This window comes from Ascaphus truei, chromosome 5, assembly GCF_040206685.1.
Source record: "Ascaphus truei isolate aAscTru1 chromosome 5, aAscTru1.hap1, whole genome shotgun sequence".
Classification (NCBI taxonomy): Eukaryota; Metazoa; Chordata; class Amphibia; order Anura; family Ascaphidae; genus Ascaphus; species Ascaphus truei.
In genome coordinates this window covers 30,183,067-30,199,751 of record NC_134487.1, presented here as the reverse complement: position 1 = coordinate 30,199,751, position 16,685 = coordinate 30,183,067, and the positions used below count along the sequence as shown (strand labels likewise).

The following is a 16,685-nucleotide window of genomic DNA, read 5'->3' as shown; positions in this document are numbered from 1 at the left end:
AAATCCTTGGCATCAAGAGTCCAATGCTGGGAATTGTTTCACGTACCAGTGTGTCGCTGCGTTAGGGTATAACCTTGCCCACTGCAAGCTTCACACAGACAGTACTGTACTAAGAACTCCCCACCTGGGACTTCTCGAGCCGGGGTGCATGGACCCAAAAGTTCTTGGGCTCATCTCACCTCTCGACCAGGCGATCAAATGTGTGCCACTGTCCATCCTACTCCTGCGCCACAGGTAGGATAGACAATACACTTGATCTTAGCCAAAAGGCTGAGAAACGATCCTCACAGCTGTTTCAACCTTTTGGGTCTCATCAGTGTAAGGCTGGTTGATTACCTCATTAGCATAGGACAGCGAAACCCTCTTCTTTGTTAAAGTCCAAAGTGTTATTAATACTTCCCCAAAACCCACCTTTAAACAACACGTGGAGAGACACCTGTGCACAAAGACGAGAACACCTGAGATACCTGGGCTATATGCCAATTTGGATATGCAAAGTATATGTAAATGTAGTGGTTATGAAATGTTAGGGGGAATGCCTATTTCTGCATCTCATTAGCACTAACAGCTGTCAAAATTTAACCATACGTTATTTCAAGGAGTTGTACTGGGTTAACATTTGGCTATTCTCTTTAGTGGATAGCCGTCATGAATGATCTGACCTTAAGGTTAACGTTAGGTTAAATAGGCTAAGGGCCCTAAAAAGTTTTTTTTCTGTTTTTGTAAAGTTATTTTGTACAAACAAATATTTTGTATGTTTACAAATAATTAGCTTAGTTAATGTTTAATACAGCTACCCACTTCCAAAATGATTTTCTTTTTAGCTGACATGACCTTGGAGGCCTTCACAGATGATTCGTAGTTCCCTGATCTCCAGGGACTCCCCTCCTCCGCTTCCTGAGATATTTACAGTTTTTTTTATGTTGGTTTTAGACACACAAAAAATACAAATATGGCCATGAATAGAAAGTGGCAATCTCATCAATAACTTTGAGATTTTCTATTGGCCGCCAGAGCGAGCCGTGCTCCCATGGTTCTTGTTCCACATTATAAACTTTACATTCATAAATGGTTTCTTTCTTTTTTTATAACTTAAATTTTATTGAATCAAGACAGCATAAAATACATTACAGAATACTTTTGTCTTGTATGCAAACAATATTTTAACAATTATATAAGTAACAACGAGGCCCTGCTGTGCTTCGGGACCCGGTCTTCTGGGTACTTTGGTGTGGACTATATAGTCCAAGCCGACTCTACTTAAATGGACAAACAGACACATATAACTCAACTTAAAAGGGGAGACAATACATACTCACAGAAAAAAAAAAAAAAAAAAGGAAGGTTGAGGCGGGATGGGGAGGGGAAAGGGGTAGGTTGGGGGTGAGGTAGGGGAAGTGCGTTGGTAGTAGTTGCGACACGTGGCTCCGTGCTAAGCATCACATATGTTTGCAAGCTGAGTCGTCTCTCTTATTACTTATGTTATAATGTTACTATAAGGGGTCCTGGGTGAATAGAATACTTCCTGTAAGCCCCTCCAAAGGAGAACGCACCTACTGTTATCAGAGCCATATTGAGGACCTCTCAATCCCCGGGATATCTGTCTGTGCCAGCCAAGGCGTCCAGACTTTTAGAAAATTGTCACCAGTATCATTAACTAAACTCGTTAATTTTTCCATCTGGCAAATTAACCAAATTCGATTCCGAATCTTTGGGATGGTTGGAATATCAGATTGTTTCCATAATGCTGCAATCTCGCACCGCGTTGCAATTGCAAAATGGGCAATTAGTTTGTTATTTGTTTTGGAAAGGCCCGTCAATGGCCTGTTCAGTAGGAACAACCACGGGTCTGGGGGAATGGTGAGATCGAACAGTCTCTGTATCCAATGTCTAATCGCCTCCCACAGTGGAGAGATCCGTGGACAAGACCACAGCATATGTAACAGGTCGGCTGTTCCTCCGCACTGGCGGGGGCACAGGGGAGAGGAACCCGGCACAAACCTTGATAATTTCAGTGGGGTGAGGTACCATCGCATTAGGACTTTATATGCGTTCTCCTTGAGCGTGGTGCATATGGAGCTCTTCGCTGTGGCCATATATATGGCGCTCCATTCTTCATCTTCTAAGTTTTCTCCCAGATCTGTTTCCCATTGAGAACGGAATGAGGGTATCTGCTGCTCATGTTCACCAGAACTGATCACTTCTCCGTATAGCTGAGATGTAAGTCCCTTCGTGTCGGTCTCAGCCAGACAGAGCTTTTCGAAAGATGTTAATAGGGGGTATGGGGCAAGTTTGTTATAAAATGCCCTGATCTGGAGGTATCTAAAGAATTCTGAGTGAGGGATCTCTTTTTCTTCCCTGATATGGTCGAATGTTTTGATTTTTCTGTCGTGACCCTCCAGATCTCTAATCCGATTGTAGCCCCTCTGTCTCCAGATTGAGATATTACTGACTGATAGACCTGGAGCGAAATCAGGGTTATTCCAAATGGGTGTTGCCATAGAATTTTTTGTCGTAAGGGAATGCCGAAATTTCGTAGACTCCCAAATTGACACTGAGTTGGTCATCGAGGAGAGCGGCATGGCGGTAAATTTTCGCGCCGTTTTAGGTAACCAAATTAAGCTGCTCAGTTCCAGAGGTGCACATGCAGCATTTTCTAATTCCACCCATCTCTTTAATTTTGGGTTAGAATGCCATTGTACAATCTGACTTAATTGTGCCGCCTTGTAATATGATACCAGGCAGGGTACAGCTAGGCCGCCCGCCGCCACAGATCTTTTCATATTTAATTTACTTACTCTCGGTTTTTTACCTCCCCAGATGAATTTGGATATTTCAGATTGAAGTGAGTGCAAGTCCCTCCAACTGAGTGGCACTGGGAGAGTTTGGAAGAGGTATAATAAACGGGGGAGTAAATTCATTTTGACACTATGGATACGTCCAATCCAGGATATCCTTTTGGATGTCCACTTCCGTAAATCAGATTTTAAGGTCCGAATCAGGTTGGGGTAATTTGCATTGTACACGTCTTTTACAGTTTTGGTGATGTGGACACCCAGGTATTTTATGTGGTTTTGTTGCCAATTAAATTTGAAATTTAATTTTAGTAATTTCTCCATGTGTCTAGGGAGGTTGATGTTGAGGGCTTCCGATTTGGATTGATTGATTTTGAAGCCGGAGACCTTAGAAAATCGATCTAGTAGGTCGAAGAGGTTTGGTAGGGATGTAAGGGGTTTTGTGATAATCAAGAGGATGTCATCCGCATACAGGGCCGCTTTATGGGTCTGGGAGTATGCGTTTAACCCTGAGATGTCTGGGTTTCCTCTGATTTGTGCCGCCAGTGGTTCGATACATAGGGCAAATAAAAGCGGGGATAATGGGCAGCCCTGTCTCGTGCCACTCTTTATTTGGAATGGCAGAGAGGGGTAGCCTTGGTGTATGACCCTGGCGGTGGGGCTAGAGTACAGCGATAGAATCGCCTCACTCACCCGATCTCCAAAGCCAAATGTCGCAAGCGTCTCTTTTAAATATGGCCAGTCTATCCTATCGAAAGCTTTTTCTGCATCCAGACTTAACAACATGCTTTGAGTTGCCTTACTATTTGCCAAATCCAACAGATCAATAAATCGTCGTGTATTATCCGCTGCTTGCCGGCCCTTGATAAATCCGACTTGATCTGGGTGTATAAGTCTGGGTAGGATGAGACTAAGTCTATTGGCCAATAATTTAGCATATAATTTAACATCAGTGTTAATTAATGATATAGGCCGGTAACTTTTGCAGTCTAGCGGGTCTTTCCCAGTTTTATGAATTAGTGATATTGACGCCTTTAACATCTCCTTGGGGATGGGGGCTCCCGCTAAAATAGCGTTAAACATGCGGAGCAACCTTGGGGCGAGCAGCTTTATAAATTTCTTATAGTAAAGCCTTGAGAATCCATCAGGCCCAGGGGCCTTTGATGGCTTCAGTTCTTTAATGGCCTGAGATAGTTCTTCCATAGTGAAGTCAGCATTCAGAACTGCTCTATCAGTGTCCGTCAATCTCCCTAGTTCCGAGCTGGCTAAGAAATCTCTTAGGGCACCGCTCGTTGTAGAGTTATGTGCCACTTTTTCACCGTTATACAGTGTTTCATAGAAGGAGCCGAATTCGTTTACAATTTTCTGAGGATTAGACGTGGGGGTACCAGATTTTAAGCGTATAGCTTGGATGTTATACTTAGCTTGCCTGTCCTTTAGCATGCGGGCCAGCATTGTATCCGGCCTGTTCGCTTTCTCGTAAAATTTTCTCTTTGACCAACTCAGTGAATTGTCAGCTCTGGAAGCTAGTAGCATGTTAAGTTCAATTTTGACATCTTTTACCTCTTGTAAGGTTTTGGGGTCTAAATTCTTTTTATGGTTAGAGGAGAAAGTCTGTAATTTGTTTTGGAGATTGATAATTTTGGACTCTCTTTCTCTCTTTCGTCTGGCTGTGATATTTATTAACGCGCCGCGTAACGTTGCTTTATGGGCTTCCCATAGGACAAGCTGTGAGTCAACAGAGCCCGTATTGATATTGAAGAATTGGTCAATCTCGTTGCCAATAACATCACATATTTCCGGTATTTTTAAGATTGATTCATTAAGTTTCCAGTTCGTCCCAGGTCTATCAGTTCGGATATTATTGCACCTTAGCTCTATTGGTGCATGGTCTGACCATGAAATATCATGGATCCCTGCTCGGGTAACCCTAGGAACCAGTTGACAGGACACAAAAAAGTAATCAATTCTGCTGTACGAGCCGTGTGGGTGAGAGAAGAAAGGGTAATCCCTGTCTGCCGGATGTAGTTCCCTCCATATATCAGACAACTGGTTGGTCTTGAAGCCCCGGCGCAAAGATAAAATGGTTTCTTTCTAGCGACATCTACCCACCATCTATACATTTTGATCTGCATAGTCCTACTTTCAACTCAATTACTATTGGAGAGTCAGTAATATAATTAATTACTAAGAAACTGTTCATCCTCCCTCCAAGGAGGTTTTCTCTCTGCTGATGTTTTATTCCTTGTCAAATTAATGATTTTTTTTTATTATTATTACGATTGCATTAAATATAGTAATAATAATAAAAACCTATTTTTAATAATACAAGAGGCATGTTTTATAAAAATAAATGACTACTATTACTGTCCTTGGAAATGATTTCCTTAAAGTAAAGGATTTTAAATTTTAAGTGAATACTGAATGCATGCCTCTTTATATAAAGAATTGTAATAATGTATTTGCCGTTGTCTGTTCATCTAGCACAGCGGTCCGCAAACTGAGGGGCGCGCCCCCCAGGGGGGGGGCGGGGCGCGGGCTGTTGCACAGGTCCCACGCTCTTCCCCCGGCATTTAAATAAAATGTAAAATGCGGCGAATCGCGTGAGACCCCTGCAACAAAAAAACTTACCTGGATTCAGAAGTGGTGATGTGTCTCTATGGCAACGCGGCGTCAGCGGTCATGTGACGTGATGTCATAGGCATCAAATGACGGCGTGGGTCATGTGACCTGACATCATGTGACACCGGAGCGTCATTTGATGCAGTGGTAAAGGTAGGAGGGGGAGTCGCAATCTCCGGAGCAGACAGAAAGGGGGGCGCAGCTGTAAATGTTTGCGTTCCCCTGATCTAGCACACTGCTTATGGAAATAATTATGCTATTTTCTACCTGACCAACTTATACTAAAGTATTGCTACATATATATATTGATATACATATATATGATATATTGTAGATTTTGTAGATTTTTTTATTTGTCTATCATTATATTACAATTTAAAGGGAACCTTGTTTGTTTGAGAAATTCGTCTCGTTAACGACTCCAGTAAGTTAATAAAACAGATGTTTCTCTCTTTGTTTATATATTAGTGGTTTATGGCAGGAAAAATAAAGACTTCAGATCAGACATTTGTTGTGTGTTTCTGCCCTATAGATCAAAGGCTTCTAGGTCTGTGCAGTAGCATGCAAAAAAAAATCCTTCTTGATGAACCTTGCACTCTCAGTTCAATAACACTGCAGTAACTACTTAACCTTTAGTTGTGGCTTTTACAATAAAAGAAACCCATAATAATTGGCAATATTTTACTACATAAAGTGGTTCTACTCACAACTCTACATCAACTATTTACTAAGAACAAGAGCATTTTATTTTAGGGCACCCTTCTACTGTCACTACGTTCTTCCTACCAACCAATTCGATTGTTAGCTCTTCGGAGCAGGGACTCCTTTTCCTAAATGTTTCTTTTAGGTCTTAAGCACTTCTTCCCTTTATGTGTTATTTGTATTATGTGTTATTTATATGATTGTCATGTATATTACTGCTGTGAAGCGCTATGTACATTAATAGCACTATATAAATAATAAATAAAGACATGCATACATACATACATGCATGCATACATACATACATACATACATACATATATACCAAGAACTGCACATATAATAGAACAAATAAATGTCCAAATATTTAAGGGGGGGAAATTAGATATATCCATAATATAGTACAAAGAAAGATTTAAAAAAAAGAGGATGTGTGCACTAGTTGTACAAACAATATCTATCCATATATATGTTTGTGTATATAGGTAACTGTGTATTTTTATTTGTTGTATGCATTACATGTAAGTAAAACTATACACTATACATATACTGTAATAGATAACTTGCTAAACAGAAAGAGGGAAACCCCACGTTTCTCGAGGATTTAATCTTAATCTGCATTTGGAGATGTAACTGGCAGCAGTCCGGTCCAAGGTGCTGTCCCCAGTGACGTTTGGAGATTTAATTGAATATAAAAATAAACTTATTTAAAAAAAATAAACACTAGTAAAATTTTACATTCATCTTCTCATATTTTTGCCCTGTTTTCACTTCACTGTAGAAGTGAAGGGGTTAATACAGTACATCTGATAACATGACTGTGTTAAACACATGCATGTGTGTGCATATGAGTCTTTCAAAAATAAACATCATAAAAGTCATAAAATATTAAAAGACTTTACAAAAAGTATGGCAGAATGATTTGTACCTACCACAATATCTTTTCCAGCCCACTTGCACTCGTCCCTCCGGGTGTTAGTTACAGGCCACACAATCTTAAAAATAAGAGAAAAATAAATCATTTTTAGTGTACTTCATATATCTTTGAGTTTGAGTACTAGATAATATTGGAATTCGTTATTGTAAAGATGTCAGTAATAAATAACGAGTTGGAATGAAAACAAATGAACAGAAAAAGATGAACATTTTCATGGGGCTAGGAACATTATTCATTAAGCTGCGAGAGTGCTAATTTGTGCAGTATCTCATGGAATCTCCCATTGACCTCAATGGAAGTTTCCATGTGATCACATCACAAGCAGCACTATCGCAGCGTAAAGTCCCCCCAGAAGCCCATATGAGTTTAACTCATATAATACTAGTACCATGCCCCCTGAGAATGTGCTACACTTATTACAATGTTTTTTTTTAGGGTTACAAAGCTAAAAAATCTTAACCTAGCTTTTGAGGTTATCATGGTAACATTTAGACTGCACCTGGAACTCCCTCACACTCGTATGCACCAAGTACCTTCTCTTCACACCTTAAAGTCAAACCTAAAAAATCACCTCTCTTAAATGAAGCATTTCAATGGCCTAGACCAGGGGTTTTCAACTTTTTTTGGATATGGAACCCCAAAATTCAATTGTGAAATTCTGGGGAACCTCAACCCTCACCCCACGTCTCTCGTCTCCCTACTCCACATTGCTTCTGTCTCTCGCCCCCCCCCCCCGTTTGCCCCTGTCTCACTCTCCCACTTATGCTCCCTCTCTGCCTCTCACTTACACTCTCACACTCTCTCTCGAGCGCGCACGCACGCACACACACACACACACTTTAAGGGAGTGCACGCTCTTACCCAATCCCTCCTCTTCCTCCTGTCAGCCGGAAGTTGATATGACTCCCGACGCCTACCGGAGCAGAGAGAGGAAGGATAGCAGTGATCGGGTGGCTGCTGAGCTCGGGAGCCGCTGGGTCACTGCTATGTGGAGTGTCGCTGGGAGAGTATTTTATTGGAGTCCGATGCACTATATATATATCCCCTGCAAACCTCCCTCCAAATAACATGGAGAAACCTGTGCTCAAAAAGGAGCACACCTGAGGTATCTGAGAGATATGCAAAGAATATTGAAATGACTCGCATCCCATACATCCTAAAAGGATTTCCATTAGAACTATATTGACAAATCTAAGGCACCTTGTGAGGAATGGGATACTGGTATCAGACCCAACAAGATCAGAACTCGCAAGCTCTGCTATTCTGAGTAGTATCTCTACCAGTATGATGCTTTAAAAGTTGCTTTAAAATATCCCACTGCAATGTGTTAGAGAGTTTAATGCAGCAGTCCTGCCTGATTTTTTAAATGAATGTAACCTGCAGGTCTTCTGGAGCCAAACAGCTTTATTTGTAGCTCCGAAACCCCCTGGTTTATGAGACACTAATCTGTGTAGTTACCAGTGTCTGTGCACCTTCCAGAGAAATTAAATTAAAGCACTTTCAGTCCTGTGGACTCATACGGTGCCACAGCATAATCAAATGCAATTTCCTATTGGATGGATTCAAAGATGCATTGGAGGTAAGTAAATATACTTATTAATAGAAACAAGATAACATATATCACTACGTATTGGCAAGCTCCAACAGTCTATAAAAGTATCCACAAGCTGATGATATAATTCAGCATAGGACCACACTTGCTGCTGTCCCTGGACACCAGGTGTGAGACTCCATCAGTAGCTTCACTGCAGGAAAGCGCAACAACACAGTTTGACCGCAATGCATTTGGTATTACATGCTTTGTCAGGGGTTCTTCCCCGAATGTGCCTCGCACCATTATATACCCATGACTTTATTGATACAATTTAAAACGCAATTAGGGGAAATTGTAAAGACAAGAATGGAACAATATATATGTACCACCATAGTAGAAAATAAATATATGTACATTAATATTTGTTTATCAATTTCATATTATTAATGTGATTTTTTTATGTATACTTTATGAAGACTCAATAGTTATATTTTATAATAAAAATAAAAAGTGCACAATTGATTGATCAAATATATAGTAATATATAAATGGATTGCATTTTATCTAATACCATGCTAATTTAGAACGTTTTAACCACTTTATGTATTTTCTAACATAATGTCCCAATGTGTAAATATAATATAGAAAATATGAATAAAGAATGATATATTATAAAATACGTACCATAATATAATTCCCTTACAATTAATAATACTAAATTATATATTTAAAAAAATGTTGACAAAAAATAATCTCAAAAAAGTATAATATCCACAGCTTCACTAAAAACCAACAGAAACTTACAAATTACAGTATGTTGAAGACTAGATATTGAAGATCTAATATTTTGGAAAGTCAATGTACAGCTTTCACAGATTATTGTTGGGATGAAGTACATTGATAACATTTTATTATTTGGAATGGTCGTGAGAGCTTTCTTGTAAATTTTGTGGAAAACCTTAAGAAAATTAATGCAGTTAACTTGTGTCAATTCTCAAAAATATATATATATGTTTAATGTGGAATATATATTGAGGGGAATTATATATCCACCACTACATTACTTAAAAATATAAATGTTATTTCATAGCTTGATCCCATTTCTAATCATGGCATTATATGGAATGTATTTTATTGTATGTCTTTATTTATATAGCGCCATTAATGTACATAGCGCTTCACAATGACAATATTCCCTACAGTCAATGAATTAGAATGAAAAGGAACTGTTTAAACAAGTCTAAATTTAAACAATGCTCCTCTTTAATTAACCTTGATAGTGCCAAGTATCCCTCTGGCACTCCTGCATCATGTGACCAATACGTTTGAGGAAGGATAACAGTCAGGATAAACTGATATGGGTTACCGCCACTTGAAGGATGTTACAAGTGTACTAAATGTAGGGTTAGTGAATTAATCGTACCTTCCTGTACTTTTATCTCTAAGATATAGTAACTGGTACTCTATATGATTTTAATGCTTTTTATCAATTGCAAAACTTGTATTGTTGATTAATGTATTTAATTTATAGTAAAAATGCCCTGCAAAATATAGGCAATACTAAGGGAAACCTTGAAGTAAAAATGTTGGGGTGTTTTTAAATATTCCAACGTTTTTAGCCCAAATAAACTTCTTAGTTATTTACTAACTCGTTATTCTAAAGTCCGTGATTGCAATCCTGATCATTTGCATTTGTGGGGTATATAATCAGTAAAAAGCCAACATCAGGTTGGGAATAGATGCAGAATTATTACTTCTTAAGAAAGAACAATATTGGATCGTCAAGATGAAAGTTAGGTTTTCCTTGGGTTTTAATGAAGCTGTGAATCTTACTCTATTTTTAGATGTTTTTTGTATTTAATGCTATCTGCATTTTTTAAATATATATATATATATAATTATTTATTTATTATTATCGTAAAGGGAGTTCTGGTCAAGTGTAATTGAACTGAGTTATGGTATTATAGCCAAGTGTTTTATGATATATATATATATATATATATATATATATTATAATTATATTTTATATATATATATATATATATATATATATATATATATATATATATAAAATCACTTGTGAGCACATTCATATGTCTTTGAAAGGTCTGCAAACCTGTCTTTCAACCATTATCACTAGCATACAGTGCTCAAACTGCAGCAATGGATTCTGGGAAATGACATGCAGATAAGCACACAATGTGTCACCTTTTGCCTGGAATATCAATCCACATGGAGCCCATTTAAGCAAATGCATCGCCGTTCACACAGCTTTTAAGCACAGCATGGGACTAGCAAAACAAACCAAACCACTCACAGATATGTTTCAACCTTGATGGGTATCATCAGTGTGAGGTTGGTTTATACTTGCTTTGCAATATTTCTAGGCTGGGTAGGTTTTCCATATACATTTTAAGTTATGGTGGGTGAAAAAGGCAACACAAAAAACTCCCACTGCAGCAAGGGATTCTTGCTGCCGTGGAAGCACTGTATGCTAGGTAATAATGGTTGAAAGGCAGGGTTGCAGACCTGTCTAAGACATGCTCACAAGTTATATTCTTTATTGACTATATGCTAACAGTGGAGGTTGTTTGTTGCCTTTTTCCCTCACCATAACTTTAATTTATATATATGTATATATATGTATATATATATATATATATATATATATATATATATATATATATACATATATACATATATATATATATTTATTAAGGTTATGATGGGTAAAAAAAGTGACTAAAACCCTCCACAGTAAAGCATAAAGCAACTGTAAATATTCCTATATATTCATTTGCATGTCTTAGACAGGTCTGCAACCCTGTCTTTCACCATTATCACCCAACACACAGCACTTCCACTGCAGCAAGGGATTCTGGGAAATGACATGCAAATGAGCACACAGTGCCACCTTTTATCTCATGCTCACATTACATGAGCAACCCTTAGCCAATGCATGCTGCTTTAAACACAGCTTTTAAGCAAGGGCTTTGGAGATGTAAAGTCAGTAAACCCACTCACAGACATGTTTCAACCTTGATGGGTATCATCAATGTGAGGTTGGCTTATATATATATATATATATATATATATATATATATATATATATATATATATATATATATATATATATATATCTTTCACTTTTGATTGTCACTTTTAAGCACTTTTTATGCATTTTCACTTTATTAATATAAATAATTTAATCCTTATTGTATTGTACATTTGTACAATTAGACAAATTTACATTATTTAAAAATATAAATATTAAATTTGTATATTACTGCAAACATTTTTTCACACTTAATATTTAATGTATCTTTTGTACTATAGTTATACATATAGGTTTTTTCTAATCTTTTCTTTACCAATTCTTCTAATAGTATTTTTAATTTGTATCAATAAAGTAATGGGAATGAAAGAGTATGTGACGCATTCAGTTATGACGACGACAAATCACATAGAGTAAAAAACACGTTGACGTCACGCTGCGGTTGTGCGATGCTACTGCCTATCAGAGTCTCACACAAGGTGTCTGGGAACTGCAGCATGCGCTGTCTTATACTGAATTATATCATCAGACTGTGGCTGTGGGTACTTTTATAGATGAAATAGATTAGGGTACCTCGCACTAACTAACCACTGTTCACCTTGAAGGGTCGTATGGAGGTTGCGTGCTACCAGGGAGATAGACGGAATGTCAGAGAATAGCGATTTGTAACTAGGGAGTACTTGCCACTAGTAAGAATCCCTATTATTGGTGCACAACAGACCATAAAATATACAGGTCCAATGATGCTCACACTGAGTCTGTTAAAAAGATACACTTTATTAAGACCAAATGTCTACACAAATAATCTTTACTAAGCAGATTTGTGTGCCCTAAAACACCTTTGTGACCCATTTGTTTGAATGTGTCAAAGTATATTTCAGTGCCCAAAGCTGGCATAGCACTGCTTGGTAAATATGGGCCTAAATATTTTTAAATGCTATTTACTACTTTTATTAGATCTTGGTTGCCAATATGTTTATGGAGGAAATGACAATAGGTAATCTAGAGTCAGCAACTAAATACTATCGTATAAGCTTGCTTGGCATTGTGCCATAATACATAGATATTTAGATATGGCTACACGGATGGATATCTTTGCAGGCAATGATTACTGCTAGTCTTTTAATACTACCTAAGCTTAGTACTTCTAGCAAAGTAAAAAAAGGCTTCTCACCCACTGGAAAATCCAGAGATCCTCACAGTCAATTATTCATGCTTGTTGAAAAGCTTTAAGGAATTACGTATAGAATAAAACATGATCCTCATTTAATACCAGTCTATGATTCAGTTGGGAGCCTCAGATAATGTAATATAAATGGAAGCAAGGCTGCATTACAGACATGATTTTCAGTCCAGACTATTTACATGTGACATTGAACAGATAGCTCTAGTGTGGTACTGGTAGGACAAATTACCTAAACACCTGGATGATAATTAACTTCCTATGCATTATAGTTTTATTGGATTTGGCTTACTTTTAATACAGTTGTAACCTGTTATATATTCAGACAGTTCTCATTTAGTCATTGTAATATTTACCAGGGTATGTAAGTTTTATGTTGTTAAGTTTTAGAAAGTAATTCAGTAATTATCTTTACATTGAAAACATGTATGTCAACCCACTAACCAAAATATAAGAACTATAGACTACACTGTAGGTTTAGCTAGTGTGAAAATACAGTACAACATAAAGGTGAAGGTATGACCTTTAAAGGTAACGATTCATAAATCTTTTTAGCATATTTACTACATGTGGTTACTTGCTCTAATTGTTTTGGTGTTTGACTGTCTCCCAGGTTTTCTGATGTTTTGGCTTAAAGGACCAATCCACTGTAACTAACCTCAATTTTTTTACATAGTATTCGATTAGGGTATTCGATCCTGAGATGAAACACACTCATTTTAGCTTTGGGGACCCCACAGTTCCCCGAGATATTTACTGGCGAAGTTACCTGTATTATGACCTGATTTTTAAAGGGGATTTAAAATGGCCATTATATCGGAAACCACAACTTATGATGTTGCAGATTCCTATTGGGCAACCATTTTGTTTCCCCTGAGGGAGATTTTAACTTCACTGATAAGTAAAGGAAATAGGCAGTCACTGAAACTGAAAATAGGTAAATATGTCTCCTAGTAGTAATATATTCTGCTAGTATTTTAGTATTTTGTTTAACTATATGCTTAGAATAACAAGTGCAAACCAAATGCATATCTGTATTAAAGTGGTGTATATCTTGTTTTTTTTTTGTTGGGAACCTTCTGATGTAATTGTCTCGAGCAACACAGGGTCCCTGGAGCTGAAATGTACACAGTTCAGCTCCGGAGACCCGTTCCTTTCCACCTAAGGTGGGCACACATTTTTAGTTTATAAAGGCAATAGTGCTTTAAGATTCTGACCACTGAATAGTTACACTTCACTGTAACAACACATGACATCTGAACCCCTCAAGTATCTTCTAAGAATGAAAAAGTGACAATATATACAGTACCTTCTGTAAATAACCAAGAACTGCCACAAATAGCAGTGTTTGTTTAGTGCACATTGCAACCATTCTATACACTGAGTCTTGCACAGACCAAAAAAAGACACAATTAAACCATTCCATATGATATCAATACTAATCCATTCCAAGAGATACACTGTTCTCAGTTTCATACAAGATTCCTAATTAATCCTGATGCTTTGCACATTTTGTGTATGATTCAAAATATTTCCTCTCTATTCATTAAAAAGGGAAGAGGAAGTGAATATACGTTTTTTTTTTTCTCTCTGTCCAACATATGGAATTGAAATGACAAGTGAATAATAACATGTTATCATTGATGTCTGCTCCACTAGTGAGAACCCTGTTACAGGTACATTGAATCCCTATTCTGCTTCGTTAAATAAACTTGCTTGAATTTTAACAAAAGACAAAAAAAGGTTAGTGAAGGGGAAAATATACATTATGATCTATTGAGCCTTATGCATAAAATACCTGCTCTCTATTACTCATAAAAGAGAACCCCGTAGTCTTTATATCTCTGCATGTTCTGTCTGTCAAGATATTATATACATGGGAAAAAAGCATAAAACTTGGAAGAAGATTTCCATAGAGCGTTCCCGAGGGTCAGAAGTACAGAGGCATGAGGGCTTGAATGTAAAATATAAAATACTTTATGTGTGTACAATATATATATATATATATATATATATATATATATATATATATATATATATATATATATATATATATATATATATATATATATATATATATATATATATATATATAAAACATAATACTGAGTTAAGTTATGGTGAGTAAAAAAAGTGACAAAAACCCTCCACAGGAAAGCAAATATGCAAATATAGCTGTATGCTCATCTGCATGTCTTAGGCAGGTCTGCAACCCCGCCTTTCCCCATTATCACCCAGCATACAGCACTTCCACTGCAGCAAGGGATTCTGGGAAATGACATGCAAATGAGCACACAGTGTCACTTTTTGCCTCAATAACCATTTTAACATGGTTCCCTATAGGCTTAAGCTTGCTGCATGGTCACAGCTTTGAGCACAGCCAGGGTTAAGGTGCATACCCAGAAAACCACCCACAGACAGCTGTTTCGACCTTGATGGGGAAAGGCGGGGTTGCAGACCTGCCTAAGACATGCAGATGAGCATACAGCTATATTTGTATATATATATATATATATATATATATATATATATATATATATATAAAACGCTGCAGCTCCGGGGGGACAGTAAAAGCCTTGGCTGTTAATGTAGGGGGCGGGGCATTCTTCTGACTGGGACCCCCCATGAAAAGGGGAAGGGAACATCTGTGTCTTCAGCTGTATATAAAAACATATTCATTAACTGAGCCGCCTGTGCTGAAGCAGGTATATCCTTAAAAACTGACCTGTTGGTGGCCCTTGAGGACTGGAGTTGGCCACTCGTGCTCTACGTGTACACTGAGTTTAAAAATCATTACATTTTATTCTAAGCTTTTTAACATTGAAAATAAGGTGAAAATCCTTTGTCGGCTGGAGCTGTGATTCCTCTCCCTCTCGAAAATTAGCAAAAATCACATGACTTACCCTGTATGTCATAAGGGCCCCTAGAGTGCCACCGCTCATTATTATAAATGGGCAAATCATTTGGCATTAATTCGCAAGCATGAATACTCACAGATTGATTTTCAAAAATGACATTTGCCTACTGTATCATCTTTTGAATATATGCAGTACCGCCAGTGACGAGAGAGTAGAGAGAAGAGAGAAGAGAGAGAAGAGAGAGAAAAGAGAGAGGAGAGAGGAGAGAGAGAGAGAGAGAGAGAGAGAGAGAGAGAGAGAGAGAGAGAGAGAGAGAGAGAGAGAGAGAGAGAGAGAGAGAGAGAGAGAGAGAGAGAGAGAGAGAGAGAGAGAGAGAGAGAGAGAGAGAGAGAGAGAGAGAGAGAGAGAGAGAGAGAGAGAGGAGAGAGAGAAGAGAGAAGAGAGAAGAGAGAAGGCGCATAATCCCCATGTTTCACGTTCTGGGTAAATCAAAGGTTTATGTCAAATTGAATCTCCTGCAAAACCCATATTTCAGGTAGTTGGCAAGTCAAATTGCATACCTTAGCGCAATTTTCTTAACAACATCGTCACATTCTAATATTAACAAAAGGCCCGCATGTAATTTGTGGACCAAATTTTGACACGGGGTACTTAATGTAATAAAAGCAGCCTATGATTAAGAATAGATGTCCTTCTGAAATACAATGCCACGGAAAGAATAGGATGAAACATACATTTACTTTAATATTCGTGTAATTTCAGATAATCTTTAACAGGACGTGTCCTAATTCTTTTATCCTTACAGGGTATGTAACCTCACAAGGAACCCTATCATGGTACATAGGAGCAGAGAAACATGCCCAAGGTCAAAGACGCCGGCACTGAGTGTTATATTAGGCGCTCCACTAAAGACAAGATAGAGTGGTAATCATTCAGCCACTTGTTAACTCTTTGCTTTTTTCCCTCTTGGTTTATAATGCACAATAGATTTTATTAATG

At 37.7% G+C, this 16,685-nt stretch overlaps 1 protein-coding gene across 3 annotated transcripts in view; it reads right to left on the bottom strand.

Annotated features, from left to right (window-relative positions):
• Window positions 1-16,685, bottom strand: part of SEMA3A (semaphorin 3A) — a 280,469-nt gene that overhangs the window by 181,720 nt on the left and 82,064 nt on the right. For all 3 annotated transcript variants that reach the window (XM_075599556.1, XM_075599555.1, XM_075599554.1), the window contains exon 3: window positions 7,052-7,114. In XM_075599556.1, the coding sequence (XP_075455671.1) occupies window positions 7,052-7,114 (63 nt within the window). The remainder of the gene's footprint in view (window positions 1-7,051; window positions 7,115-16,685) is intronic.